Raw genomic sequence first — 14,622 nt, forward strand, 5'->3', positions numbered from 1 at the left:
TTGTTTGGGGGGGTGCATAGTTCAGATTTACAGAAAAGTTACAAGAATAGGACAGAAAACTCCTGGATGGTACAAAGATTCCCCAAATGCTCACACTTACCACATGCGCTTTCTCTCTCGACACTGAAGCACGCTATTTTTAATCCATAGACCTTCCTGAGACTCCCTTCAGTTGTCCCAATAACATCCTTTATGGCAAAAGAAATCCAAGATCACGTGTTTCATTCAATGGACAGGTCTCTTAAGTCTTCTTTAATCTGGAACAATCTCTGGGTCTTTGTATTTCAAGACATTGATTTTTTGAACAACACAGGCCAATTATTTTGTAGAAGGCCCCTCACTCTGGGTATTCCTGGTGTTTTCTCATGATTGGATTCTGTTTATGAACAGAAAACACACAGGTGGTGTTACTTTCTCGTCAGCGCATCCTCTCAGGAGGGGTCTGCTGTGGAGCAATCCCACTACTGCCAATGTTAACTTTATTTTTATTTTTTGAGACAGGGTCTCATTCTGTTGCCCAGGCTGGAATGCAGTGGTGTGATGATGGCTCACTGCAGCCTTGACCTTTAAGCTCAAATGATCTTCCCGCCTCAGCCTCTAAATAGTTGGCACCACAGGCACATGCCACCACACCTTGCTAATTGTGTTTTTGTTTTTTCTTTTTTGTAGAGACAGGGTTTCACTGTGTTGTCCAGGTTGGTCTCAAACTCCCGGGCTCAAGTGATCCACCAGCTTCAGCCTCCCAAAGTGCTGGGATTACAGGCATGAGCCACCATGCCTGGTCCCATCAGTAATTTTGTTTGTTTGTTTTGGATTTTTGGGTTTTTTGGAGACAGAATCTCACTCTGTCTCCCAGGCTGGAGTGCAGTGGTGTGACCTTGGCTCACTGCAACCTCCGCCTCCTGGGTTCAAGCTATTCTCCTGCCTCAGCCTGCCAAGTAACTAGGATTATAGGTGCCGCCACCACACCCGGCTAATTTTGTATTTTTAGTAAAGATGGGGTTTTACCATGTTGGTCTAGCTGGTCTCAAACTCCTGACCTTAAGTGATCCACCCACCTTGGCCTCCCAAAGTGTTGGGATTACAGGCACAAACCACCATGCCCGGCCCCCATCAGTAATTTTTAAAGCTCCAATTTTTAAAGTCCCAATGTTAACTTTGATTATGTGGTTTCCTCACTATAAAGCTATTATTTTTCCCTTTGTTATTCAAAAGTGTCTCATGGTGATATCTACTTTGAGGCCACTAGTTTTAATAAGTCTTGTCTTAATCAGTTATGTGGACGGACGGAAAGTGGTGAATTTCTAATTCCATCATTCTAACATTTACTAGTTTGCTTTCTATTGTTAGCAATACCTTTTTCTTCCTCCCATTTATGTAGTCATTCATTTATTTATGTCAGTATAGACTCACGGATTCTTCCTTTATTCCATAAGTTATAATCCTTCACTATTATTATTTGTTTTGATGTTCAAATTGCCCATATCAGGCCCGGGGAAGCCCCTTCAGGCTGGCTGCTGTGTAAGACGTGAGATTTTGAACCACCCTGGACTCTCCTTGTCACCCGTTTCTCTGGGTGTAGACACTCTTCAGGGTATCCCTCATCTTTCCTCTCTTCCTGACGCAGGGGTGTGAGACAGTTCCCAAACTCATGCACCTCTGCCTTCACTTCACCGTTAAAGGCAGAGATGGTACAAAGAGCATCTTCCCTGAGAGTGTAGTGTCTCCCATAGTCTAAGCAAAACACAACCCCCAAAGACCGGCAAGAAAGCCTGGGAACCCCCGTGCCAACGGAGGGATGAAGAGAGCAGGACGAGGGTGGACGTGGAGGCTGGAGCCGGAGGCATGAGACACTTTAGTAACAGAAGTGCGTGCTGTTCCAAAGGCGTAGACTAGACACCGGGACCCACAGCAGGGAAGCAGAGTGAGTTCCCGATCCATCTCCAGGAACACCGGACAGGAAGGCCGGTGGAGGGGAAGGTCAGCCACCTCTCGCAGGGCAGGGGCACGTGGTTCTCTGCCTCCCACTCACATCTACTTGACACACTCCCCAGAAGTCATCTTCCCAAAGCTCTACCTGTGTTGTCCAAAGAGTGGCCACGAGCCACTGGGGCTATTTATGTTTACACTTAGATGAATTAAAATTAAATAAAGTTTAAAATCCAGTCACACTAGCCACATCTCAAGTGCTCCGCAGCCACATGTGACCAGTGGCTACCATATCTGTCAGCAGAGAACAGAACATTGACAGCATTACAAAAAGTTTCACTGGATAACACTGATCTAAAGCGTGCCCCTTATTTTCAAGGTGGGAGCTCTACACCGTCTCAGCTTCCACACCCTGCATCTCCCCGGCAGCCTGCGCTCCCAGCCTGGCTTCCCACCACACCTCAAGCAGACAAAACAGGCTGCTAACTTCTGCCTACATAATGCTACTGCCTTCGCTCACCTGTGAAGCGGACCAGACTGCCACCCCTTTTGAGCAGAACCAATCGAGGGACAGCAGATGCCGGAAAAGCTCCAAAAACAGAGCATACATTTCCCTTTTGTAAAGGGAATTTACATTTGGAAGGGTGTCTCCGTGTTCCGTACGATCTCTTATCAATGGATGAGGCACCCACTTGAATGTGCACACACCTTATTAAACCGGCCTTGCGTGCCCACGTTTGCAGGCTGCCTCCCCACAACGTGCTCCCCCGTGGGAACCCCAACCCCTGTCCTTTGTCTCACCTTTTCTCCACACCTTGCTGCCCTTTGGGATGATAAAGAGGCTTCCAGATTCTTACTGCCTCTTTGACTCTATTTCTTTGTGACTGCCAGCGCCTACTTACATAATCACACTGATTTTTCTCTTGTCAACATCTTTTATCAGTCTGTTGCTCAGGGCACCCAGCTACCGAATCAAGCAGGGTAGAGGGATAAAGTTTTTCCTCTGCTACACCTCAACATCCCCAGCCCCCCAGGCCTAAATCCTCCGACCTTTCAAGGTCTGGTTCAGCACGGCTCCCCTCTCATTTCAGGTGTGGGCATCCTTCTCTCCACTCCACTCGCCCCACTGATGCTCAACGCTCCACACTCACATTTCACTTCTCTGCTCCCACAGAGCAGGGTTGACCCTAGTGAGGCTCATGTCCCCAAAGACCTTGCTCATACGATGTCAATCAATAAACAAGGCTGGGCACAGAGGCTTACACCTGTCATCCCAGCACTTTGGGAGGCTAAGACAGGAGGATCCCTTGAGCCTAGGAGTTCGGGACCAGCCTGGGCAACATAGCGAGACCCTGTCTCCACAAAAATAAATTTTAAAATGAGGCAGAAGGATCGCTTGAGCCCAGGAGGTCAAGGCTGCAATGAGTCGTGACTATGCCACTGCACTCCCGCCTGGGTGACAAAATCAAGACCTTGCCTCAAAATAAATAAATATATAAAATATAAATATAAATAAACAAATAAGGCTGGGTGCGGTGGCTCATGCCTGCAATCCCAGCACTTAGGGAGGCCAAGGCGGGTGGATCACCTGAGGTCAGGAGGTTGAGACCAGCCTGGCCAACATGGTGAAACCCCATCTTCACTTAAAATACAAAAATTAGTTGGGTGTGGTGGCAGGTGCCTGTAGTCCCAGCTACTCAAGAGGCTGAGGCAGGAGAATCGCTTGAACCTGGGAGGCGGAGGTTGCAGTGAGCTGAGATCACGCCACTACACTCCAGCCTGGGTGACATAGCAAGACTGCATCTCAAAATAAAGAAAGAAAAAATAAATAAATAAAATTAAACAAACAAGAGCATCACAAAGCTCCAAAAACGTGGTTTCTGGGCTTGCTCTGGCTTTCTTCCGAGTCTCTCGTCCTCAGCTCCTACATCAGAGAGGACCTTATCTCTGTCTCACTATACCCAGTGATATTCACAAAAACTTAATTCTAAAACAGTTACATTATAAAACCGTTTACATTTCATTCTTTTTCTTTTCTTAATCCCCGCAGTAACCATAGAGGAGATGCTGTGTCTGGAAAAAGAGAAGTCAGCCTCTGTCTTCATGGGCGCATTTACACGATGAAACACAAGACAGAGAAATGGGGATCTGTTTGCATCGACACGTAGGAAAATTCAAAAACTCGGCTCAAAAATGCAACTTTTCAATTAACACTTAAATCACCTCTAACAAAACTTCACTCATGCACCAAAAAAATAAAAATAAAACTTCACTCACGAACCAGCCACCGCCATCTGGGTGACATTTGAGAGATCACTGAAACCAAGTGAGAAACGGAGCACGCGAGACTGGCCTCATGTACATATCAGTCTTCATGAGAGAGTAAGAAGCTGTCAGAATCACCTCAGCGACAATCCACCCGAGTCTCTCCATTTGTGAAGTCAGAATGAACTAGACCACCTCCCGCCCCTGCATTCAAATCTATCAGGTTATAAAAGGGGGAGGTGAGCAGGGATGGAGAGCAAGTCTTATTACAAAAGAAACTGATGCCACAAACAGGTGGTCAAAATGCTGTACCTTGTTCAAAATGTCATTCCCCCCACCGCCCTTTTTTTAGATAGGATCTCACTCTGTCACCCAGGCTGGAGCACAGTGGCATAATCATAGCTTACCTTGCCCTGCTGGGCGCAAATAATCTTCCCACATCAGCTTCCGAGCAGCTGGGACTACAGGCATGCGCCACCACGTGCAGCTCAGCGTCTCACCATGTTACCAGGCTGCTCTCAAACTCCTGGCCTCCAGTGATCCTCCCACCTCAGCCTCCCAAAATCCTGGGATTACAGGTGTGAGCCACCACACCAGGCCCACATTAGCCTTTTCAAGGAGATATTTTTTGTTGTTAAAGGCCTTAGTAAGTAGTACTATTTCTCAGAAAATAAAATTAAGCACTGACCTGGCTCTTCATCGCTTATAAAGAGCTATCACTTTATTTACACTCCACAGCGGCTTCTAGCAGTGTTGTTACTCCTGTTTTCCAGATGGGGAATCTAGGCTCACCAAAATCCCAAGACGTTCCCATACACGTGGCTACACGAAGCACAAAACAGGCCTCAAATACAGGGAGCCAGAGCTCTTCCTGCCATTCTGCCCGTTTCTAGAGTAACTACAAAGAGGACCGTTTCTTCACTATAAGGGCACACACTGAACCCAAGCCCTTTTGAAAATTAAAAAGGTGTCATACTCTTTCTAAGCACACTTTAAAAAGTGACCAGTGTCGGCAAGAAACAATCTAAGATCCCAAAACTGACCTAAATGGTTCTTTTCCTCCCCTCCCCATCCCTGGGGCTGCTTCCATGGACATCAGCAGTTTACCAAACACACATGATGTAAAGAATCCCCCAAAGCATGCACCAAAAATTTAGATTTCTCAAGACTTCTCCTAGTCTGGTGTGAATCTGAGAATCTGCTTTTTAAATAAGCAAATGATTTTCAATGCTTTCTCGTTTTCAAGGCTCTGCCTCAGAGGTGGACGCATCCAATCTGGAGGACTATGACCCCGCCTGACACCAGAGTGGCAGCTGTACACATTGAGTATGCATGCACAAATTCTGCCAAGGCTACTGCTATTTTGTATCGATCGCTGGCTATTTCAAATCTCTTGTAAAAGTTACTTGAAGACACTGGGTCGTCAACGCCTCCAACATCTTCTTATTATAAGCCCCTGTCCCATGCCTCTTGTTACATCCTCTGGGTCTTGCTCTGGAGGCGGGGAAGCAGGGCAGGCAGAGATGGGTGCTGAATAGAAGACCACCACAACACACACTAATACACGGGGGGAATACAGTTATTCAACACTGAATAAAGTTCTCCTAACCCTCAAAGATATGAGGGAATGGTAGCTATCCCTTAATTCCAACTTCAAAAGAGGGGTTCTAATTGGCCTGCAACCTATATTCCCAACCAGATCCATTTCTTTTTCAGTGCTAACACTGCGATTTAAGTGTGAGTCAGTAACTCTGACATAAATGATGATTTTGCATCTTTTTCAAAACACTTGACTCACCTTTTATCAGCATTAACAGTTCCTAAAAGCGTCCCTCATTGACGATTCAAATGCCCAATAATCAGAGAGACAAAGCATTGTGTGTGTCTATTAAGTTGCAATAAAAAAGACAGAAGCAAATAAAAGACAGGTACATATAAACAGGGGTAAATTTCATTTCCAGACTAACCTGCCTGAAGCTAGGAAGGACCCAATGAGTTAGACACGTGTAAGCAAGTAACCACAAAATCAGCGCACACCTGAAACCCCCTTTTTGTGCCTTTCCTAAACCAGTTTATTTCTGGACTTCTGTTCCTTTTATTCCCTACTTTGCTACCTCTTTAAATGGGATCATGAAAATGCCAGTGGTCCCAGTAAATTCTGTCTCAAAAACCTTCTTCCCGACATCCAAAATGGGAGAGAGGGTAAAACACAAGTGTCTTGCTCAACATACATTCAGACAATAAGAGGATCAGAATGTTTACCCTTGAACGCATGAGCCGTCTCCTCTTCCATCTTCCTCTGCTCTTACAGGAAGACAGATCAGGGTCTCTCCGGGCCAACAGACTCAACTGAGGAATTGCTGGGTAAGAAAATCCTTCCGATGGACACTCAGATAAGAGCAGGCCTCCGCTCACCCTCCAGACTAACCATGGCAAGTGACTGGCTTTATTTCAGGGTGTAAAGGGAACCGGACGGTGTGGTAATTGGGTCATGATATTAAGAAACCTTCTTCTCCCACTTCTAGGATGACATCCACAGAGCCATGGCCACACCTGACCCACCCACGGGCCTGTGACAGCACCCTGCCATGACCAGTGCTCCCCAATCCAGTGGTACAGTGAGGATGTACTGAATCACTTAAAAGTTATGGGCTGGGCACGGTGGCTCATGCCTATAATCCCAAACACTTTGGGAGGCCAACGCCGGTGGACCACCTGAGCTTGGGAGTTCGAGACCAGCCTGACCAACATGGAGAAACCCCATCTCTACTAAAAATACAAAATTAGCCAGGCGTGGTGGCACATGCCTATAGTCCCAGCTGCTTGGGAGGCTGAGGCAGCAGAATCGCTCGAATCTGGGAGGTGGAGGTTGCGGTGAGCCAAGATTGTGCCACTGCACTCCAGACTGAGCAGCAAGAGGGAAACAGAGACTCAAAAAAAAAAAAAAAAGTTATGGAGGGTAGTCACAAATCACCAGGGAAACTAATGATGCTTTCCAAAAAGAAGCGTCTCTAGAATTTCCTTTTGGAGTTAGGTAGCAGGATGGGAACTGGCTTTAAGAATGATATATTCCAAAGAAAAAAGAATTCATTCATCCTTTCCCCTCATGACCCTGGCAGCTGCCTCCAATCCTTGTTCCTTGAGTTACTTAAAGACGTACACAGAACCAACATGACAACGTCTGCATCCGATGCCGGGGGACGGTGGGGCTGAACTGGCAGAGTTTTTCCACCCATTTAAATACCAGCCCCGAGAAGGCCTGTTGGCCCCTCTCCTTAACCCACAGTCAAGGCAAAACTCAGTGGATGAGAGATAATTATGTAGTTTTTCGACCTGGACTAACTAGGCCAGGTCCCAGCCTGTTACATCATTCAGGTTAATCAAATGTAGTCAGGACTAGAGCATTCTGAAACTCCCGACTCAATTAAAAAGCGCTTACCTTATCTATTAATGGCTCCTATAGGGTTGGGAACACATCATCACTGGGGAACAGACCCTCAAAGTGTATATATTAATTGTGCCCTTTTTTTGTGAAGGGATGTGATAGGAGGATCATTTTCAAGAAGAAATTAAAGAAGACAGATTAACGTGTAATACACAATTTTGATGCCCAACACCCCAGCAAGCTGAGACCCACCCACTGGGATTGCTTAGAGAACACACCTCAGTGCTGTTTTCCGTGTGCCTGAAACCTGAGGCCTGTCCAGCCACACAGCCTGGCCTCCACCCAGTCTCCTCCGGAATGTGCCACACCCTCCCTGCACAAACCAAGGTAGTGGCAGAAGGACACATCCTCTTCCTGCCCTCCCATCACCTCCCGCCCCCACCTCTGCTGGATCCAGCAAGCAGCTTCATTTGAATCACCCGCTAAGTGGGAGGCTGCTCCTGCCTCTTCTCCAGCCTCCGCTGGTTCCCAGCTCTCGGCTGAGAAAAGGGCAGAGTCTTCCAGGCCTGCTGCTGGCGGTCCAGGAAGCCACCTCCTGAGCACACGATTCCAAGCTCCCAGTTTCCTAACCCTCCAACGGCAGGAGCACAGGGAACACATTTCCACTTGCACACGTACGTGCATCAACAACACACTCACGTCTCACGCCAGAGAGAATTCAATCCAATAGAAGTATAACACTTGCAAGCCCGGCATGCCAAAACCATCTCCCCTTCTGAGCAAACCCTCATACACACCGCAGGAGTCTCTCGCGGCAAAGAGCGCTGCCCACCTGCCACCTCCTCCACCGTGCCTTTGCAATCGTCAGAGCCAGTGGTGCTAGTTCTGGTGCCCACCCTCGCCAGCTGCCTGTCTCCCCTGAAGGTTTCAGGACCCCCCCACCCTGAAGGAGACAGTGCCCCACACATCCCGGCTCTATTTTGCAGGGGCCATAATTACCATCCGAGCATTCTTCATAATACCAGTCTAGTTCATAATAATCCGCTTCGATAAATTTCTGCATAGTCAGTGGTCTTGCGAGGAAAGAATGGACTTTAGAGCGCCATCAACGTCAAGTAAAAGGCTGCCATGCCTCCCCGCCCTTCCAGAATACTGGGCAGAAGAACATCCCGAAACACACCAGAATCAGGCTGTGCATTCTTAACGACAATCTGGAGCCAAAACAGGAAAGCGGGCAATGAAAGGAAAAATTCTACGGGGAAGGAAGAAGTAGGAGGAGCAGAAAGGCAGGCAATTTGCAGAGCTACCGGAGACCCCGGCAGCACTGGACAGCAGCCCTGAGTGGGAGTAGCCAGGATCGTCCTATCCAGACGCCCAGAGGGTGACGTCAGGGACACACACCACCGCCGGCTTCTCACTCGAGCCTCGTCTCCTGCTTGCGGCTCATCTTTCAATCTAACCGTTGCCATGGAAACCGGCTGGCTCTGAAAAATGATGCAGAGATGGAGGAAATGTCTTTAAGGATGCTGGGAGCAGAGGCTGAGAGATGCCAGGCAGGGAGGACAGAGCAGGCAAGGAGAGACGGGGGGTCAGCACCATCATCACCTTCAGCAAATGTAAGGACAAGCTTCTTCACCCTACGCTGGGTCGTGATAGAAGGAAGATTCTGATTTGAAATCTGCCACCTTTTAAAATCTATAAACCATTACTGTTGGTTCGCTTCCCTCAACCTGACTTAACACATTAAATGTCTTTTATAATTTTCGACCACCACTTGAGGGAAATGATCACTTAGCAAATGGAAGCATTTTCATTTAGATGCACTACTATTCTCATGCCTTTGCTCAAACTTCTAGAAAAACAGCCTGCCACATGCAAATAGAGGAGAGTGCCGGCACAAAGGGCTTGTACAGTACAATATGCTGTTTCATGGACACTTACATGTGTAATCAAGGTGCAAAAATGCACACCAGAAGGAAGCAGCCCATCTGCAGGAAGGTAGCTGCCTCCGGGGAAGGAGTGAGGAAATGGGGCTTTAAAACGTTCCTTATAAATGCACCTGTGTGTTTCATTTCCTTAAAAAATGCAGTTAATATAAGCTCTAAATGTCTGACATGTTTGAAAGATTCATAATAAGACAAGGTAGTGGATAAGAAGCCCGATTTTAGATTAAGCTACAGGTTGAATTTCATTCCCTAGAGCCGGGTCTCTCAAGCCCAGCACCACTGGCATTTGAGGTTAGATGATTCTTGCTGTGAAAGGCTGTTCTGAGCATTGCAGGACGTTCGGCAGCAGCCCTGGCACCCACCCACCAAACGCAGGCAGCATTTCTCTCTACCCCCAAGATGTGACAACCAAAATGTCTCCAGGCATTGCCAAATGTCCCCTGGGTGCAGAATTGCCTGATGAGAACCTTGCCCTAAATCAAAACTACTTCCTTTCTTCACTGGCCTCTCAGCCAGGTACTGTTAAGAATCTACTGGTGTCAACAGTAGCATATATACAAATTGTGTGTGTGTGTGTGTGTGTGTGTCTGCTTCTGTATGTAAAATAGAAAATTAAAAGGAAAATCACATAGACACACGCATCTTACATATAGAATCTTAGATGGAATCTATACTTTGTACCGATCCATCTCAATCTTCCTAGATCACTGGAAGCTGAAAAGTCTGTCACGCTGTGTTGTGAGGTCCCCAAAGAAACCTCTCTCTGCTCTTGGGGTAGCCTTTCTTCATGGCAGGGCCATACCTGGCCCTCTTCATCAGGCCTTGCTGGCACACCTGGGCAGGAAACCACATCAGACCTTCCCACTTGCCAGGTGGCTGGACGACCCCATTTGGCCCAGTCTTTAGTGAGAGCAGATCCTGTCCCCCTGTGGACTGGAGGGACTCAATCCTTTGGCACTACGGATAACAGAGCCTCAGACCCTAGAGGGAGAAGGGAAGTTAAAGGCAGGGGCCAGAACCAAAAGCAGACAAAGGAACCATCCTGCAAGGGGCAGAGGAACCGCTGATGCTGATGATGAACTTCGGCTAAAGGAACCATCCTGCATGGGGCAGGGAACCGCTGATGCTGACGATGAATCTTGGCTAAAGGAACCATCCTGCATGGGGCAGAGGAACCACTGATGCTGACGATGAACTTCGGCTAAAGGAACCATCCTGCATGGGGCAGGGAACCGCTGATGCTGACGATGAATCTTGGCTAAAGGAACCATCCTGCATGGGGCAGAGGAACCGCTGATGCTGACGATGAATCTTGGCTAAAGGAACCATCCTGCATGGGGCAGAGGAACCGCTGATGCTGACGATGAATCTTGGCTAAAGGAACCATCCTGCATGGGGCAGAGGAACCGCTGATGCTGACGATGAACTTCGGCTAAAGGAACCATCCTGTATGGGGCAGAGGAACCGCTGATGCTGACGATGAACTTTGGCTAAAGGAACCATCCTGCATGGGGCAGAGGAACCGCTGATGCTGACGATGAATCTTGGCTAAAGGAACCATCCTGCATGGGGCAGAGGAACCGCTGATGCTGACGATGAACTTCGGCTAAAGGAACCATCCTGTATGGGGCAGAGGAACCGCTGATGTTGACGATGAACTTTGGCTAAAGGAACCATCCTGCATGGGGCAGAGGAACCGCTGATGCTGACGATGAATCTTGGCTAAAGGAACCATCCTGTATGGGGCAGAGGAACCGCTGATGCTGACGATGAATCTTGGCTGAAGGAACCATCCTGCATGGGGCCGGGAACCACTGATGTTGACGATGAACTTCGGCTAAAGGAACCATCCTGTATGGGGCAGAGGAACCGCTGATGCTGACGATGAATCTTGGCTAAAGGAACCATCCTGCATGGGGCAGAGGAACCGCTGATGCTGACGATGAACTTCGGCTAAAGGAACCATCCTGTATGGGGCAGAGGAACCACTGATGCTGACGATGAATCTTGGCTAAAGGAACCATCCTGTATGGGGCAGAGGAACCGCTGATGTTGACGATGAACTTTGGCTAAAGGAACCATCCTGCATGGGGCCGGGAACCACTGATGTTGACGATGAACTTTGGCTAAAATTGTTAACAGGGTGAAAAGTCCAGAAAACGTAGGGACAAGGCAATGATGCCATGCCCAGCCATGGTGTCCTCTGGCTGCCACTCATTCCCTGGGGACCTGTGGCCCTCTGGCCTCATCTCTTCCTCCTCCAAAGCACCCCCAGCCCAACTGCACGTTCTTTCTGGTCAAAGTGGGTATCAGCCTGCCTCACTTACCTTACTCCCTCTCCCTGAGCCCAACTTGAGGATACGTTTTCGGTCTTCTAGGACGTGCACCCATTTAAAGTCAGCAGACAACGATCTTTATCCCTTTCTTATAACTGCCCCGCTGTCTGACACATCTCATCCCTCCCTCTCATCTTTCATCTCATCCTATCTCTGACCACGATGGTGCCTCTCAAGAGCCCCACTGCAAACCACCAAACAGCCCCCTCAGACGTTCACCTCAAGACATGTTCACCTCAAGACGTCCACAACAGAGGCCGGAGTCCCGAGTTTTTCTGAGGTTTTGTTTAAAGTTCCTTAAGGTATTTACAAAAAGATGATGCGCATCATAAACAGGCAAATAGTTAACAACTACCTCCGAAAACATCGGCAGTGTTTACCAGTTCCATCCAATCAGGGTGGGGGAGGTCAAATAAGAATCTGCAAAATGATTTAATAAAGGAACCGGCGGGCTGGCTGCATTGGCTCATGCCTGTAATTCTACCACTTTGGGAGGCCAAGAAGCAAGGATAGTTTGAGGCCAGGAGTTCGAGACCAACCTGGGCAACACAGCCAAACTTCAATTCTACAAAAAAATGTTTTTAAACCAGCCAGGCATGGTGGCAACATGCCTGTAGTCCCAGGTACCTGGGAGGCTAAGGCCGGAGGATCACCTGAGCCAGGAGTTCAAAGTTGCAGAGAGACGTGATCATGCCACTGCACTGCAGCCAGGATGACAGAGTGAGACCCTACCTCAAAAACTAAAAAAATAAAATAGAGGAACAGGAAATGCAAACTCCCAAAGCATCACATGAAAGTCAGACAAACCTCCCAATGGCTGAACACATGGCGGTTCCTGCAGCTACACAGCTCTTCATCTGCATCCTTTGCAGTATCCTTCGTAATAAACCAGTAAAGGCATTAAAAACATACGCTTGTGAGACAATGCTATCTATGAAACTATGGATGATACAAGAGCTTCACTTGGTATGGAAGAGTATCCCACTGCTGAGGTCAGAGAAACCAAGTATTAATAACTCTGGAGGAATGGCAAGACGGGTGGGTGAACTACAATACTGCTTTTCACCAAGAACAAGGCCATCAGCTGCTGAAGAAGCATCTGGATACTTTTCTTAAGGGCGAGAGAAGACGGAAGGTATTTTTTCCTCTTTGTTGAGATGAAATGGTTTCCAGACCAGGGACACAGTGTAGTCGGTGCATAAATCAGTGAACTTTGGATACAATAATTTTTTACAGAGCAGAATCTTTCTTACTCAGAAGAACTAATCACCTAAGTTCCTGGAGCCAATAGGTGAGAGTTCCTCAGAGAACATTTCATTCACTGTTGCAGCATTTTTGATCTTCCTTGAACACATATCGACAAATTTCACAGAATTGGGGGTAGGGGACCGCTGGGTGCATTAATCCAGGAGATTTCAAACTTAGGCAGACACAGTGTTGTCCCTCCCGGGAAAAGGGTTTCAGTGGCTCGTGTGTGTTCTTCCTTATGACCCAACTAAACATTAGGCCCACGTGCTGAAATCGGATGCTTGTTCGGTACAATGTGTAATATTCATCGTCTTGAGAAGACTGATGCTTCTGAAGAACACCATGAAAGTTGAGGAACTGATTACATTTGGAAGAGCTGTATCTACTTACAGAAAAGTAAACGAGGTGTAAATAAAATCTAGTAGCATCAACATGTTTTTGAGTTTTAGCAACTGAAAATTTTGCTAATGCATGAAAATGTAATGGATAAATTTTTTATTATTTACAAATCATATCAAAGATCTTTGTTGAAAAATGCACAAAACTTTTGTTTTTTGTTTTTTGTTTTTGAGACGGAGTCTCGCTCCATTGTCCAAGCTGGAGTGCAGTGGCACGATCTCGGCTCACTGCAACCTCCGACCACAGGGTCAAGCGATTCTCATGCCTCCACCTCCCGAGTAGCTGGGATTACAGGTGCATGCCACCACACCCAGCCAATTTTTTGTGTTTTTAGTACAGATGAGATTTCACCATGTTGGCTAGTCTGGTCACAAACTCCTGACCTCGAGTGAACTGCCCACCTCGGCCTCCCAAAGTGCCGGGATTATAAGCATGAGCCACCAGGCTCAGCTCCTTTGCCCATTCTTAATTAGGCAGTTGTGAAATTTTCAAAACTGCATGTAATGTTTTGGAAGGAAATACATACTAACATGTTAAAGTAGCTCCTTTGTGGAGGAGAGGAGGTGGAAGATCACAACTGTGTGTCTTACTTACAGACTGCTAGCCATTTTACCCATCGATCAGCATGTGTTACTTATATAATTTAAAAAAAATTAAAATGCAGTGAATATTAAATATAATAGACAGAAAAAACTGACATTCTATGAAATTTAGCACAACTGAAGAAACATAACACTTCAGCAGGGTTCAAGGGGTCCTAAGAGTTCTATAAAAGATTAGCTTTCACTAGAAGCCTCTCTCTTACTGAAATCCCAGCCATCTCTTGGCACATGTTTTCTCCACATATAATTTTATGTGTAACAGAATCAAGAAACAAATACATTCTAATGAAATAATCCGATCTATTTGGAACAATATGTTCTCAAATTATAAGAATGAATTTTGTTAAAGTTAAATAAAAAGACAAGGATACGAACCCCTCATCTGCTTGCTTTTTTGGTTTGATGGAAACCCTTTACGCGAAGCTTGGCACATTTACCTCACAGCACTAGGAATCTGTTTAACATTTTATCCCTACCCCATTGCCACAAAACGAGTAAAAATAACAGATTTC

The 14,622-nt window shown here is 46.9% G+C and overlaps 1 protein-coding gene across 11 annotated transcripts in view; it reads right to left on the reverse strand.

Moving 5' to 3' along the window:
* TRAK1 (trafficking kinesin protein 1) overlaps nucleotides 1-14,622 on the reverse strand; it is a 211,292-nt gene that overhangs the window by 74,787 nt on the left and 121,883 nt on the right. For 2 of the 11 annotated variants that reach the window (XM_064360103.1, XM_064360102.1), the window contains exon 1: nucleotides 8,579-8,921. The exons of 7 other annotated variants lie outside the window; for them this stretch is intronic. In XM_064360103.1, the coding sequence (XP_064216173.1) occupies nucleotides 8,579-8,642 (64 nt within the window). In that variant the 5' untranslated portion in view covers nucleotides 8,643-8,921. Of the gene's footprint in view, nucleotides 1-100; nucleotides 377-8,578; nucleotides 8,922-14,622 lie in introns of those variants that run through there. 2 more of the 11 variants (XM_021666615.2, XM_021666614.2) reach the window with 2 other exon arrangements.

The sequence above is a fragment of the Aotus nancymaae genome, unplaced genomic scaffold (assembly GCF_030222135.1).
Source record: "Aotus nancymaae isolate 86718 unplaced genomic scaffold, 86718_ANA_hifiasm-v0.15.2.pri h1tg000038l, whole genome shotgun sequence".
NCBI classification, from domain to species: domain Eukaryota; kingdom Metazoa; phylum Chordata; class Mammalia; order Primates; family Aotidae; genus Aotus; species Aotus nancymaae.